General features: G+C 38.4%; 1 protein-coding gene across 1 annotated transcript; it reads left to right on the top strand.

Moving 5' to 3' along the window:
* The first annotated feature begins 12,729 nt into the window (after positions 1 to 12,729).
* Positions 12,730 to 14,783, top strand: LOC18108403 (2-methylpropanoate--CoA ligase CCL4). Its single transcript, XM_006371312.3, has one exon. The coding sequence runs from the start codon at positions 12,939 to 12,941 to the stop codon at positions 14,589 to 14,591; it is 1,653 nt and encodes a 550-aa protein (XP_006371374.3). The 5' UTR covers positions 12,730 to 12,938; the 3' UTR covers positions 14,592 to 14,783.
* Positions 14,784 to 15,101: the final 318 nt, after the last annotated feature.

Here is a 15,101-nt window from a genome sequence, read left to right as displayed (position 1 = left end):
GATTGAACAAGCCATTGGGTTAGGTAAGATTGCTAACCTGACTGAGAAGAACGATTTCACTGAAGGTGGTTGCCAAGACACTTATCGTTCCTATAGCTAATTGCTTCACACCAATTCCTAGAAATCAACTATCTTGAAGATAAAGCTATGGTGATATTATTGACTGTTGAAGAGATGCCCTTGTCAAGGAGAATGAATGATTCTAGAAATTCCAATCAATGATTGTTAAATGTTTAACCCCTTTATATGCTATCATGCCAGTATTCATAGCCCAAGATGTTGTCATAAGTTCTTTGTTGTTGAACTTCTTTTCCAAAGTTTCAATGAAAATAATGAGTTTATCATTCAATTGTGTTTACGACCAAGCACTATTCATTTTTCTGAGAGAGTTTTCTTATAAAGACTCACAAACACATCTTTGAAGCCTTGCGCGATCTCATAGACGCAATTCATCTCTTTTACCAAAATCAGTTCCCTATTGGAGTTTTGAAAAAAATTGATCTGGCATTTTGATTTCAAAAATAATTTGATGTTTATTCAAAAACGATATTTTTGACATTCTACTTGTAGAATGACAAGTGAATCAAGTAACTCCTTCATAGAGGTGACCAAACTCTAAAGAAAAAAAAAGAAATAAATAAACACCCTTACCCCACGACTCTTGAATCATGTGTTTTTAAATGTATGAATAATGGTATGTAGTGAACTTGTTGCTCATGACCCTTGAAATGCATCTTTGCAAAGACCAAACCATCACACTAGATGAGGTCAAAGTTTATTGATCTTAACTGCTTGCGCTTGAAATGAGGAAAGGCCATCTTTGTTATTCCTTTCACATTCTGAAATAAGTACATCCCTTGCGATCTCTTTTTGAGCCTGAATAATTTTTCTTTCATAAAAACATCCCGACTAAGATCACACCCTACACTGGGGCAAGTGAAATTTCAATGATCAAGAAAGATGATAAAGCCGTGAGAAAGCCAAAAGGCAAAAGAGCCCAAGAAACTCAAATGCTAGGGGGCATGCCCAAATCACAAGAAAAAAAATGATAACCAAGATAAAGTGAGCATGCTCTAGCAAAGCAATGAAAAAGAAAAAGAAAAAAGGGGGGCAAATCAAATAAGAGCGGCAAAAGAAAATATGAATGACGTCAAAAGTCAAATTATTGACAGTGATCTTCAGTCTTTGAAACCCTGAAACACTCTTTGAGCCTTATAAATCCTTTTCTTTCATAGCCAAAAACCACAGCTACGTTACGTGCCTATAGAAGTCCTTTCTAATCAAGCAAGCAAGAAACCTAGAACAATAAACAATGCTCTCAAAATGCATAGAACATTTTTTTTCATAAGATTCATGACATCAAGAATGAACTACTCATTATTATTCATGCTGATAAAAATAAATGTTAAAAAAAGAGACAAGTTTTTCTCATACAAAACCTCGAGCTCTTTCTCGAGCCCTCCACTTTGAAAACCTATAAAAACAAAAGGTCATCTCATGACATATTTTCATCAAAGATCTCATTGCCAAACACAAGAGCAAATAATCTCTTTTCCAAGAAAGAAAATAACCAAGGAGTTGCAAGATTTCAAAAGCAAATTGTTTTAGACTCACATCGAAATAATTTTTTGTTTTCAAAATGCAAGATCAAGATTTCAAGATTCATTCTAAACCCATATTCCTTCACCAAATGAGAGAATAGCCTCTTAAAACCATTATTCATCTAAGTCAGTGACATAGCACACTTGGGGGCAATGACCAGTACAAGCAACATTGTGTTTAAGGAAAGTCTATTATCCCTTACAACAAGACAAGTTGGTATTTTGGTTTACAAAAGACAGTTGGATCCTTTCAGCTAGTGACACCGAATGTTTTTAGCAGTGAGACGAGGGGTAATGAATGATCCTATCAAATTATTTGACGAGTCCGAAAATCTTTAGCAAGCATGTGGGTCACGATGGGTACCGCAAAAGCTGAGTTGTGCAAACAAATCTGGAAAAAGTCTTATATGGGCTAACTCAAGTGGGCTAGAAAGCCAAACGACAAAGATGACTCAAATCAGATAGCAAGATCTCACCAACCAAGCAACGAGAAGACTAAGAAGAAATGGGGGGCCTATATTTCAAATCAGGTAAAGATGCATGCATATCATTTAAACTTTGAGACATTGGATAATGAGTTTTGCAAATTTTATTAGAGAAAATTCTAATGGAATCCATCAAGCGGAAGGCCAACTTGAAATGGCGAACATTGAAATTGCTTTTGAAAAATTTTCACTTTTGAGAATTTTTCAACCTGGGCAGGCCGCCCATGAGAATTAGGCCACCTAAAAAATCTCTATATTTTTCCACCACCTTTCAGTTTCCACTCCTGAGGTAGTGCATTTCCTATCCTACCTCCTTTTGAGTTCTTTTCGAGCGCGCCTTCGAGCCCTCGACCATCATAGGTAGTGCATTTCCTATCCTACCTCCATTCGAGCGCGCCTTCGAGCCCTCGTCTTATTTCTTTTCGAGCGCGCCTTCGAGCCCTCGTCTTATCCCCATTCGAGCGCGCCTTCGAGCCCTCATCTTGTTTCTTTTCGAGCGCGCCTTCGAGCCCTCGACCATCAAAGGTAATGCATTTCCTATCCTACCTCCATTCGAGCGCGCCTTCGAGCCCTCGTCTTATCTCCATTCGAGCGCGCCTTCGAGCCCTCGTCTTATCTCCATTCAAGCGCGCCTTCGAGCCCTCGTCTTATCTCCTTTTCGAGCGCGCCTTCGAGCCCTCGACCATCAAAGGTAGTTCATTTCCTATCCTACCTCCATTCGAGAGCGCCTTCGAGTCCTCGTCTTATCTACATTCGAGCGTGCCTTTGAGCCCTCGTCTTATCTCCATTCGAGCGCGCTTTCGAGCCCTCGTCTTATCTCCATTCGAGCGCGCCTTCGAGCCCTCGTCTTATCTCCATTTCGAGAGCGCCTTCGAGCCCTCAACCATCAAAGGTAGTGCATTTCCTATCCTACCTCCTTTTGAGTGCGCCTTCGAGCCCTCATTTCCTTCGAGCTTCCATCTATTGAATAATACGCTTTCGAGCCCTATCATGTCTTAAAAAAAAATCCTCGTATTTTTCCACTGGGCAGGTAACCCATTACAATGTGACCAACTGGGCCGGTAACCCATTACAATGTGACCATCTGGGCAGGTAACCCATTACAATGTGACCATCTGAAAAATCCTCGTATTTTTTCACTGGGCAGGTAACCCATTACAATGTGACCATCTGGGTCGGTAACCCATTACAATATACCATCCACTGAGTAGGTAACCCATTACAATGTGACCAACTAGGCCGGTAACCCATTACAATGTGACCAACTAGGCCGGTAACCCATTACAATGTGACCATCTGGGGCGGTAACCCATTACAATATACCATCCTATACTGGGCAGGTAACCCATTACAATGTGACCATGTGGGTCGGTAACCCATTACAATATACCATCCTATACTGGGCAGGTAACCCATTACAATGTGACCATCTGGGCCGGTAACCCATTACAATATACCATCATATATTGGGCAGGTAACCCATTACAATGTGACCATCTGGGCCGGTAACCCATTACAATATACCATCCTATACTGGGCAGGTAACCCATTACAATGTGACCATCTGGGCCGGTAACCCATTACAATATACCATTACAAAAAAAAAATCCTCGTATTTTTCAATCATCGGGCAGGTCGCCTGGAACAATTAGAACACTCGCGAAACCCTTTTCGCATTTTATTCTTTATCAGGCAGGTCGCCTGGAACAATTAGACCATTTTTTTAAAAAAAAGCAAAAAATCAATCAAAAAAAAAGAGAAGAAAAAAATAAGGAGGAAAAGAGGAAGGGCTTTCACAATTATTCTTCTTTACAAAACTTACTATACAAAGTCAAAAGAAAATAAATTTTCTAATGCATTTGCACCGTAAGCATTGTAAAGAGGGGGTAACTGTCATAACCCAATTTTGGCCCTTTGACTTTTAATTTAATTTTTACAGGGTTTAAAATGAAAAATTAAAAGATCAGAGATTTATTTCGATGAAAAGTGTGATTTGTCAACTTCCGTGAAAATTAAGGACTACAATGTGCTTTTATCATTCTATCTTTATCTTCAAGACAATCCCTATCTTCAAGATAATCTTTATCTTCGAGATAATCCTTGTCTTTAAGATAATGATAGTTATCCGCTTTCAAATTTGATTCTTAATCAAATTCAAACTTCAAAAAAGAAAATGAGTTTGATTGAAACTTGGTTTCTCACAAGCGAAGGGACTCTGGCACTATAAATACAGATCTCAGGGTATGAAAAACAAAGGAGGGAGAGGAGAGACGATTAGAGTGAAACCCTAAAAACAGAGAGACCCAGAAGACCATTACCAAAAACCTAAAAAAATTAAAAATTAAAAAAGACATTTAAAAAAAAAAGGGGGGGCGGCGAACCACCTGCTGAGACCAGCCGCCGTCCCCTGCCTTTTTTTTTTAGAATCAATCAACACCAGCAACCAGTACCCTCTCTTTGTCAATATCTCTACCGCCAACACCAAGAAAAGAGAAATCAGCTTCATCTTCTTATCCCGGTAACCCCTCCTTTGGTTGAACTCTACTGCATGCTGTTAACTTATCAAACCTGGTCCTCCTCAAAGCAGGATATCACTAAACCTCGAGACCAGGAAAATTGCACCATGGACATCCCTTCTTACCAGCAGCAGTAGCGGCAGAGAAGCCCATACAACAGTGGAGTCGCTCCTCCTTTCCTCATCACCGAAACACCGGCTCTCTTACTCCGATTGCTGCCATGATTCCCCTTCCTCTGATATAGCTGCGGCACTGGTTTCAGCAACTTGGTGTTCAAACACCATCAGCAACAAACGCCAGCAGCTCCTCTGATCAACAAACTGCTACTGTGAGCATCCTCTTCTCAGCAAGCTGCCAACGTGAGCAGTAGAAGGTTACCTTCTAGACCAGCGACAACAGGTGCTCCTCAGCCGCACTGTCCCCTAGCAAGTGGCAGAACCAGTAAGAAGTCTTCCTTTCGTTCCAGCAACCGGGAGCTAACACAAGCCAGCAGTTGCAGCAGAGGGAACCCTTATGTCCTTTCCTCCCCTCCTAGAGCAGAAGCCACCGGCATCAGATGCGCGCCCCGCATGTCCAGCAACAGCCTTCCTTTCGGTCCAGCAGATGGAGCAACACCAGCATCACAGTACAGCAACAGCAAATAGCACAGGCAAGCTGCACTGTGCTCCTCTCGTCTTCCATGAAAGCAACGTTGGGAAACCCTCTTTCACGACAGAAATCATGTCTCCGTCGTGAACAACAGACCGGGTCTTCAACCGCGAGCAGTGCATGACCGTCTCCCTCAACTTCGCCTTCATCCGCAACCTCGCCAGGTAAGTTCTTCATCTTTCCCTGTTTTTGTCAAATTAATTACCATGTTACTGTTGCATGCATGCCTGACTCACGCATGCATGCAACAGTGGCCAAACCGGGTCACTGGTTCTGGTTTGGACCAGTGACCCGACCCCTTTTTTAAGTTTTTGAGACCGGGCTACATAAATAAACAAAAATAGTTTTGGGTTGGATTTGTGCGATATTTACCAACGCCAGAGTTGGAAATATTCGTAGAAATTGTTCACTGACGCCAGAGTCAGGAACGGGAAAGGAAAAATAAAAAATGGTAGGAAAAATAAAAAAAATAAAAAATGTGTATGCATGAATAAAAATAATATAAATTTATTGGTTTATTTACTGACGCCAGAGTCAGGAATAAATACCGGTTTAAATTTATATTATTTTTATTCGTTGTATTTTATTTTATTTAGCATAAAAATAAAAAATGTGCATGCGTAAAAATAAATTTATTTTATTTGTTTATTCACTGACGCCAGAGTCAGGAATAAAAAATATTGATTTAAATTTGTTTTGTTTTTTATAGCTGCGTAATATATATTAACGCCAGAGTTGGAAATATTTGTAGTTAAATATTCACTGGCGCCAGAGTCAGGAATATTATAAGCAAATTTTCATAGCATAAACTAATAAACATTTAGCAATTTACGACGAAACTAGCAATGCAGCCTGCCTTAGGCAGGATGTTTAAGGGGTGATAATATCTTCCCTTTTACATAACCAGTCCCGAACCATAAAATCTCTGTTGACCAGTTAGGGTTCCTAGTGACCATAATACTAGGTGGCGACTCCTTAAACAAAGACCATTCCCCATTAAAGAACAGGATGCCAGAAATCCGTTCTTTTTCATGAACAATTTTTAAGGTCGCCGCGATGTCGGGTACGACAATCGAAAACACGAAAATTTGAATTTTCTTCCAATTCAATCGAAGGAGCAACTCGATATGGTTCAACCAACTCACTAACTTGAAAGACTTCATCTCGCACACTTGTGTCTTCGTTCTCATCCTGAACAACCTCGACACGACCCAGGGGTTTCGTTTTTAAAACGGACAACCAATCCACTCTTGATCGATCCTTTCTAAATGAAGGGGTGTATGTGTAATAAACTTGTTGACATTACTTTGCGAAAACAAAGACATTGTTTATGTTGCGGAGTCTAGCTTTTGAGTTGATTTCGAACAGACCATAGTGCGGATCAACTTTGATTCCTCTGTCAGTCGTGTCATACCAATAGCATTTGAATAAAAACACTATATTCTGCTCGTTATGATATTGCAGTTCGACGACCTCTTCTACTCTACCATAGTAGTCAACTTCTAACTCACTACTAGTGGATCCCTTATCACAAACACCGCTATTGTATGTCTTTCTTCCTTTCTCGTATTCTTCAGTATGGAAAACATATCCATTGATAAAATACCCGTTGTAGCACTTACATTTTCTTTCAGGCCCCAGGCTTAGTGAAGACAATGACTTAGGCACACTCCTTTCCATTTGATAAACCTTATATGTAATGTAAATCAATAAACAATAAATGAACGAGAATCTCGTAATGACATGCATACGTACAGTAATTTTGCAAGTTAGAATGAGTTTGTGATAGTGCTTACATGTGTTCTGAACCACATGGCAAATTGTTCATCTTGTAACTAAAAGATCTGGGATTCAGTCAGCTGTGAGTTATTGGAGAGCAAATATTGTCGATGTTGCCTGCAAGTGATAATGAGTGTATGATATTACAATATATAATTAATAGTATATTACTCACAAAGTTTAATTAGTATTACATATATATAAACTTACTGAATAAAAGATCTCAGCTCATCACAGTTAAATAGAACATAGTTGTGTGCTTGTTTGAACTCTATTTTTGACAAATATCTTCCTCTTACATCATTTTTAGGTGTGGGTCGTCTAGTATTGGAGAATATTGACAAGTTCCCACTGGAAGGCACTTCACCGCCATTATCATGCCGTGGAATGCGATTGATTCTCGTTCTCATATGAGGTTCGAAATAGTACAAGATAAATGTTGAGATTTCCTCAACAATATAAGCCTCACATATCGAAGCCTCAACATGCGCCTTGTTCTTAACATTTTTCTTGAGATTAAACAAGTACCTGGATTGAATTAATTAAGTATTTTCAATTAAAAAAAAACATAGAAAATACTTTTATATATGAATTAGATTGCAACTGTAATATCTAATCGTTCGAATGAGTACATCCATCTATATTGGAGCGATCCTCCAGCTTTTGCCTCGAACGGTAGATGTATAGGGAGATGCTCCATTGAGTCAAAAAATGATGGAGGGAATATCATCTCAAGTTTGCATAGTGTCTCGACGATATTCGTTTGAAGCCTCTCAATGTGATCAACATTCAACTTGCTGGAGCATATATCTCTGAAGAAATGACTGATTTCCGTGAGTGTATCCCATATTCCCTTTGGCAACAAATCACGAAAAGCTAATGGGATGAGTGTTTGCATAAACACGTGGCAGTCATGACTTTTCATTCCATACAATCTATAGTCCTATATATTAACCAGCCTTGATATGTTCGATGCATGTCCATCCGGAAAACGCAGACTCTTAAGCCATTTGTAGATTAGCAGTTGTGCGTTTTTCTCTAACACGAAGCTTGCTCTTGGTTTTGCGACCCGTGACTCATCATAAACCAACTCCATATTTTTACGGTTACAATATAAAGCTATATTTAATCAAGCCTTGATGTTGTCCTTTGTCTTCCCCTTCACATCCATGACGGTGTTGAAAATGTTCTCAAACATGTTCTTTTCGATGTGCATGACGTCAAGGTTATGGCGAAGCAGATTGGTCTTCCAATAAGGAAGCTCTCAAAAGATACTTTGCTTTACCCAATTATGGGTCAAACCAAAACCAGGAAACTTTTACTTACCTGATTGAAGGCCAAACACAATGTCACCGTACTCTAAGACAACATCATGCAATTCTTGACCAGAAAGACGCGGGGATGCAAGATCTTTTTCAACTCTGCCAACAAAGAAATCTTTTATGTTCTTTCTGTACCTGTGATTAAGTGGCAAGAAGCGACGGTGACAGTAAAAAAACAAAGCTTTACCTCCGTTTGCTAGCATGAATGCCTTGTTGTTTTCCATGCAGTATGGACATGCGAGTTTCCCATGCGTGCTTCAACCAGAAAGCATTCCATAAGTTGGAAAATCATTGATAGTCCACATCAAAGCCGCCCTCATAAGGAAATTTTGTTTCCTCGATATATCATAAGTCAGAGCTCCGGAGGACCACAGCTGCGCCAACTCATCAATCAACGGTCGAAGACAAACATCTATATTCCACCCCGGGCTGCTTGGACCAGGTATGACAGTAAATAAAAACTTGAACTCCGGCCTCATACACATTCCCTTCGACATCAGAAGGATGCACCATCACTCCATCAACTGCATCATGTGCTTGGTGCCATGTCATGTGCTCGGTGCCATGTCATGTGCTCAGCAGTCCTTAGTGACATGAATAACCTCTGCAGTCTAGGTGTGATCGGGAAGTATCTAAGTTTTTTATATGCCACTAGAGTCTTTCCCCTGCCAGTTCTAGGTTTGTAACAGGAATGTCCGCATGTCATGCAGTCGTTCATCTCAGCATTTTCAAGGTAGTATAACATGCAGAAGTTAGGGCACATGTCAATTTTTTGGTATCCTAAGCCGAGGGGTTTTATCATGGATTTCGCAGCATAGAAGTTCTCTTTCAGCCTGTTCTCTTCAAGTAAAATGCTTCTTGCCCATTCAATAATCTTGTCATACCCGGCCTCACTCAACCCGTGATCTAACTTGATGGTGAACACCTGTGCTACAGCCGATAATTTACTGTGGTTCGTGCAGCCATCCCATAATGGTTCGTCAGAATCTTTCAACAAATCAAAAAACCTAGCTGCATCTGCATTAGGTTCTTCTTCTACGATTGGACATTGACTTACATTACCTTGATTCATTCTCATTGCATCTATAATCATATTTCTGTAAGGATTAGTGTTGTCATTTGCCGCTTCATGCACGTTGCTAGCACTAGAAGTAGACTCAACCACCGTTTCTCCCATTCTCCTCTTACTAACAAATACTTCTCCATGTGCATACCAACACTAGTAATTCTCCATAAACCCTTTGTGTAAAAGATGCATCATTACAACATTTGGATGCAGATATTTTTTATTTTGACACTTCCTGCATGGACACCTAATACCGCCTCCAGTAAAATTTCTGGGAATAGATGTTGCGAAATTAATAAAACCCTGAACCCCGTTACAATAATCAATCCTCCGCAATCCTTGGGGTGAATCTCGATACATCCATGAACGATCATCCATGACTTATATCGAACCTCTATAAAATTATGATGACATCATGTATTAATTAACTAAGTTAGGTAAATAAACTTGCAAAAATATTACTTTACCACTCCAACAAACCAATCACAACTTCTCATAAATATTAAATATTCATTATCATTTATCAACGTCCATTCAAATTAATATATATAAATTTACGGAAATTACCACTCTGCAATACCATTGATAAAACTTTAAACATACCCATTAAGCAAGCTATTAATTATTTCAAAACAGCACATGTAATTCGGTAGTTCCATAAAGTTTTAGTAATTTACAAACAAATACAATCTTACAAAATCTAAAACAAACCATAACAGGTATAGAATTATACATTCATAGACTACAAGTTTGTTTGAGAAATAACAATAAAACATGTACATCTACTAACAAAATACATATACTAAAAAAACAATAAAATTGACATTTAATGAAATGTTAAAATTTAAAAAGATAGAATTACGTACAAAAATTGATAAAATCCGTCGGTAAATCAGAACACGGATGCTGTGACCACAAAACTTCAAGAAATATAACTTATTGTGCTGAGATGAGGGAGATTTTGGTTTGGGGGGGAGGGGGGGCTGGTTGTTTGCAGATGGGGAGAGTTGGGATTAGGAAGAAGAAGGAGAAATAGGGGAGGAGAGGGTCGGCAGGGAGGACATATATTAACTTTTTCCGACAGTTTCACTGACGGATTTTTTCCGTTGGTGATGCCGTCGGTGATTCTGACGGAAAAATCAACACGTCATCGTATGGATCTGCCATTTCAAATCCCTCAGTGATTCCGTCGGCATTTTAAATGGCGAACCGGTCACGTCACTGTACGGGCTGTCGTTTTGAATCCGTCGGTAAAAATAACCCCGCCAAAACCTCCACGTCAGCGACCCGTCTTTTTTTTAAATTCTGAAACTTTTCCGTCCGTAATTCAGTCGGTAACTACCGACGGACATTTTCCGTCGGTAGTTACCGACTGAATTACGGACGGAAAAGTTTTCGTCGGTAAATCCGTTGCTATTTAGCGAATTTCTGATAGTGCTTTCTTCATGTGTAACTTGTCTCGTACCATATAATATTTGTTGACCAATTAAGATTCCTAGTGATCATAAAGTGACGACTTCTTAAATAAAACTTTTTTCCTTAAAGAATAAAATGTCAAACATTTTTTTTTTTTTTTAATCTTTAAAGATTGTCATAATGTGGGGTGCAGCAATTACAATGATAATTAATATATTTAAATAATTTCATGTTTTGTAAACATATTTGCATAACAAGTGCAAACATGGTGGATTTACTCTATTATGAGTTTGTTTTGGGTAACGGTGCAACCCTTGTATTCTGAATTTTTTTTATACTTCAAATTATCTTTTTCATGTTTTCGATGGTTTTAATGTAAAAAGTAATTTTAAAAAAACAAAAAATATTCATTAAATAAATTTCTTAGTCAAAAGAACTTTAAAAAAAATGAATTAATTGTGGGTAGGCACATGCTCAAGTTAAATGCCAACACCCCCAGACGCCCCTATCAAAGTTAAATGTCCTCTCTACGTGCTCAAGTTAAATGCCGCCCCCCTCTATATCCTATTATATAGCTTAACGCCCGCAGGCCACATCCTTTTGATCATCAATTTTTTCTTATTTGAAACGTTATATTGGATGATAATTTTCAATATTTATAATTTTGTGATTTTCAATATTTTGTTTAATTGCAATATAACAAAAAAAAAAAAAAGCTTTTAAAATGATTTCATGAATTCATAGATCTACATGATTAAAGAATTGTAAAATTCTGATCTAAAAAAACAGGATGCAGAGAGAGATGTGATGGTGGAGATTTGAGAACGATAAAATTAAAATTAAAAGGATTTTATTCCATATATAATTTCATTTCAATATTGATTGAAATAGTAAAATAAAAAAAAGTTATCATTCCAAAAGAAAATCATTCAACTAATTACTCGGAATAATATGATTTTTCTATAAGATTCATTAGTCATTAATATATTAATTGAGAAAAAATTAGTTTTAATATTTTTAAAGTACGATGCAAATACTTAATTACTTTTAAAAACAATATTTTTTTGAATTAATGTCCAGAGATTTTTTTGTATTTTAATCATAATTTTTTTTATTATAATCAAGTTAATTGAATGAAAATTTGCTATTTTAACAAATATAAAATATAATTTAAAAATCAAAAGTGGTTGGACAACTAAATTCCCCCTTTCACATCTATGTTGGAAGCATCCCAGTGTGATCTTTCTAGTGGTTAGACATGTGTACATGGCTGCACAGCTGTTGAGCTCCGGTCAACTTGTTTCTTCTTTTCTCTCATTCTGTTTTTCTTCTCCTTATCAAAATAAAAAAAGTGTCATGTTATTTTTTTGTTGTATCTAATTTGGTTATCATTATTTTGATTGCTATTTATTTTGTTATTTTGTTCTTTTTAAATTGATTTTTTTCTTCAAATTCATCTCTCATCTTTTAGTTTCATTTATTTTTTATATCAAATTTGATATTTATTATTTTAATTGTTGTTATGTTTTTTAATCCTTGATTTTTGCTAATCACAATTACATTCCTTGAAAAACATGATTACCTTTTATTCTATGATTTTCTTAACTTTTTTTTGTCTTTGATTATTTAGATCTTATTCTAAACTAAGTTTTGACTATCCATATTAAGTCTACTCTTTATGATCTTCCATATCAACATCCAAAACTAAAAGATTATATGAAATATTAGTTAATATAAATAAAATTGTAAATTATAAGATATTACCTCGTCATTGTTTGAACAGAATAAAATGTGTGGTAGCTAGCACCATAAACAAGATTAAGATGCAACAACATCCATCCATGAATCAATCGGTATCAAAAACATAGAAAAAAGAAATAATATGCACCGAAGCTTTATCATTTGACAATGTGTTATTTGACGTTGTGAGGAAACTTCCGAACTTTTCTTTTGTCTTTTTTTTTTGTCCTAAAATCTTATCTCAATCTATTTTTTTTTTTTATCTTTAATTAATTGACCAAATCCTATCAGTCTTTGGTATTAATCCTCATTCCACGACTTCCCAGAACTCGTAACAAGAGCTAAAAGTTCATCTGGCAGCAAAAATGGAGGAACTGAAGCCAACACCAGCAAGCTTATCTCCTCTCACACCATTAGCTTTCTTGGAAAGAACTGCTACTGTATATGGTGATTGCCCATCTGTCATCTACAACAACAGTACTTATACGTGGTCTCAAACCCACCGTCGATGTCTCCAAGTGGCATCATCTCTGTCATCGTACGGCATCAAGCCTGGCCACGTGGTCTCCGTTGTCGCCCCCAACATCCCTGCTATGTACGAGCTTCAGTTTGCCGTGCCCATGTCTGGTGCCATCCTCAACAACATCAACACACGCCTAGATGCACGTACTATGTCCATACTCCTGCGTCACAGCGAATCAAAGCTCGTTTTCGTTGATTGCCTCTCACGTGACGTCATCCTGGACGCCATGTCTTTGCTACCTCCGAATACCAAGCGCCCTCCTCTCGTCCTCATCGCGGATGATGCTGAGGCAGCAGAATCATCTATAACCGATGATTTTTGCTGCGCTTATGAAAGCATGGTGGAGAAAGGTGATCCTGGGTTCAAGTGGGTCCAGCCTCATAGTGAGTGGGACCCGATGGTGCTAAACTACACGTCAGGTACAACATCATCTCCTAAAGGAGTAGTCCATTGCCATAGAAGTGTTTTCACCATCACTGTTGGATCCTTGATTGATTGGGGAGTTCCAAAACAACCCGTATATTTGTGGACCCTACCGATATTCCACGCCAACGGATGGAGCTATCCTTGGGGCATAGCAGCCGTTGGTGGGACCAACATCTGTCTCCGTAAATTTGATGGTCCGACGATCTACAGCTTGATCAAACGACACGGTGTCACTCACATGTGTGGTGCTCCTGTGGTGTTGACCATGCTAACAAACTCTACAAATAAAGAACCACTTAGAAACCCAATTCAGATTTTAACCGCCGGAGCCCCACCACCATCCGCCGTGCTATTCAGGACAGAGTCATTGGGTTTTGTAGTGAGTCATGGATACGGGTTAACTGAAACAGCAGGGCTTGTGGTGTCTTGTGCATGGAAACCAAAGTGGAATACATTTCCACCAAGCGAAAGAGCTAGACTCAAGGCAAGACAAGGAGTTAAGATTGTTGGGTTCACTGAGATCGATGTTTTGGAACCCGAATCAGGAAAGAGTGTGAAACGAGACGGGGTAGCACTCGGTGAAGTTGTTTTAAAAGGTGGGTGTATTATGCTGGGTTATTTAAAAGACCCAACCGGCACATCAAAGTGCATGAAAGATGGCTGGTTTTACACCGGAGATGTGGGTGTTATGCACCAAGATGGTTATTTAGAAATCAAAGATAGGTCCAAAGATGTGATCATCAGCGGTGGAGAGAATATTAGCAGTGTAGAGATTGAGTCTGTGCTGTATACACATCCTGCTGTTAACGAGGCGGCTGTGGTGGCTCGACCTGATGAGTTCTGGGGTGAGACACCATGCGCATTCGTGGGTTTGAAGGATGGGTTGACTCAAAAGCCTGGTGAGAAGGATATAATTGATTTTTGCAGGGAAAAAATGCCACACTATATGGTGCCTAAAACTGTGGTCTTTAAAGATGAGCTTCCCAAGACATCAACTGGGAAGATTCAAAAGTTTGTGCTAAGAGGGATTGCTAAGGGCATGGGGTCCTCAAAAGGGAGTCGAATGTAGTGTTGAATCGAAAGAGTTTATGGTGGGAATTCTGATGATTACTGTTCCTCTTGAATTTTCCCAATTGGATTAGTAAGGATATAGCATATTGAAGGATTGTATGAATGTTTCTTTCAATTCATTTCATGCGAAGTTATGGCACCATACTTCCTAGCATAATCTTAATGGACTTGTCTGAGATGTCTGAATGCATGTGCTCATCTTCTGTATTCTGTCTAAGAGAATTTTTCATCTCTTGTTTTGTCTATACCATGGAAGCATGTGCTCATCTTTCCAACCAAAAGGTTCAGAGACCTGTTTTACTACTCCACTGTTTTTTGAAAAAAATTGAAAATTGTTCAAAAATATAAACAAGTCTCAGTGTAAGAGCTTCAATGCTGCTGAATAGAAGCAAGGAGAACTATCTTGGGAACACCAAACTGTTACACCTTACAAAAGGAGGGGAATGATATGTCTGAAGAACTCCATTCAATGGTATCAGCTGATTAAGTAAAGGATGGCTGCAAGCTC

The sequence above is a fragment of the Populus trichocarpa genome, chromosome 19 (assembly GCF_000002775.5).
Source record: "Populus trichocarpa isolate Nisqually-1 chromosome 19, P.trichocarpa_v4.1, whole genome shotgun sequence".
Taxonomy (NCBI): domain Eukaryota; kingdom Viridiplantae; phylum Streptophyta; class Magnoliopsida; order Malpighiales; family Salicaceae; genus Populus; species Populus trichocarpa.
Note: the sequence above shows the minus strand (reverse complement) of the source record. Positions and strands in the feature narration are given on the sequence as shown.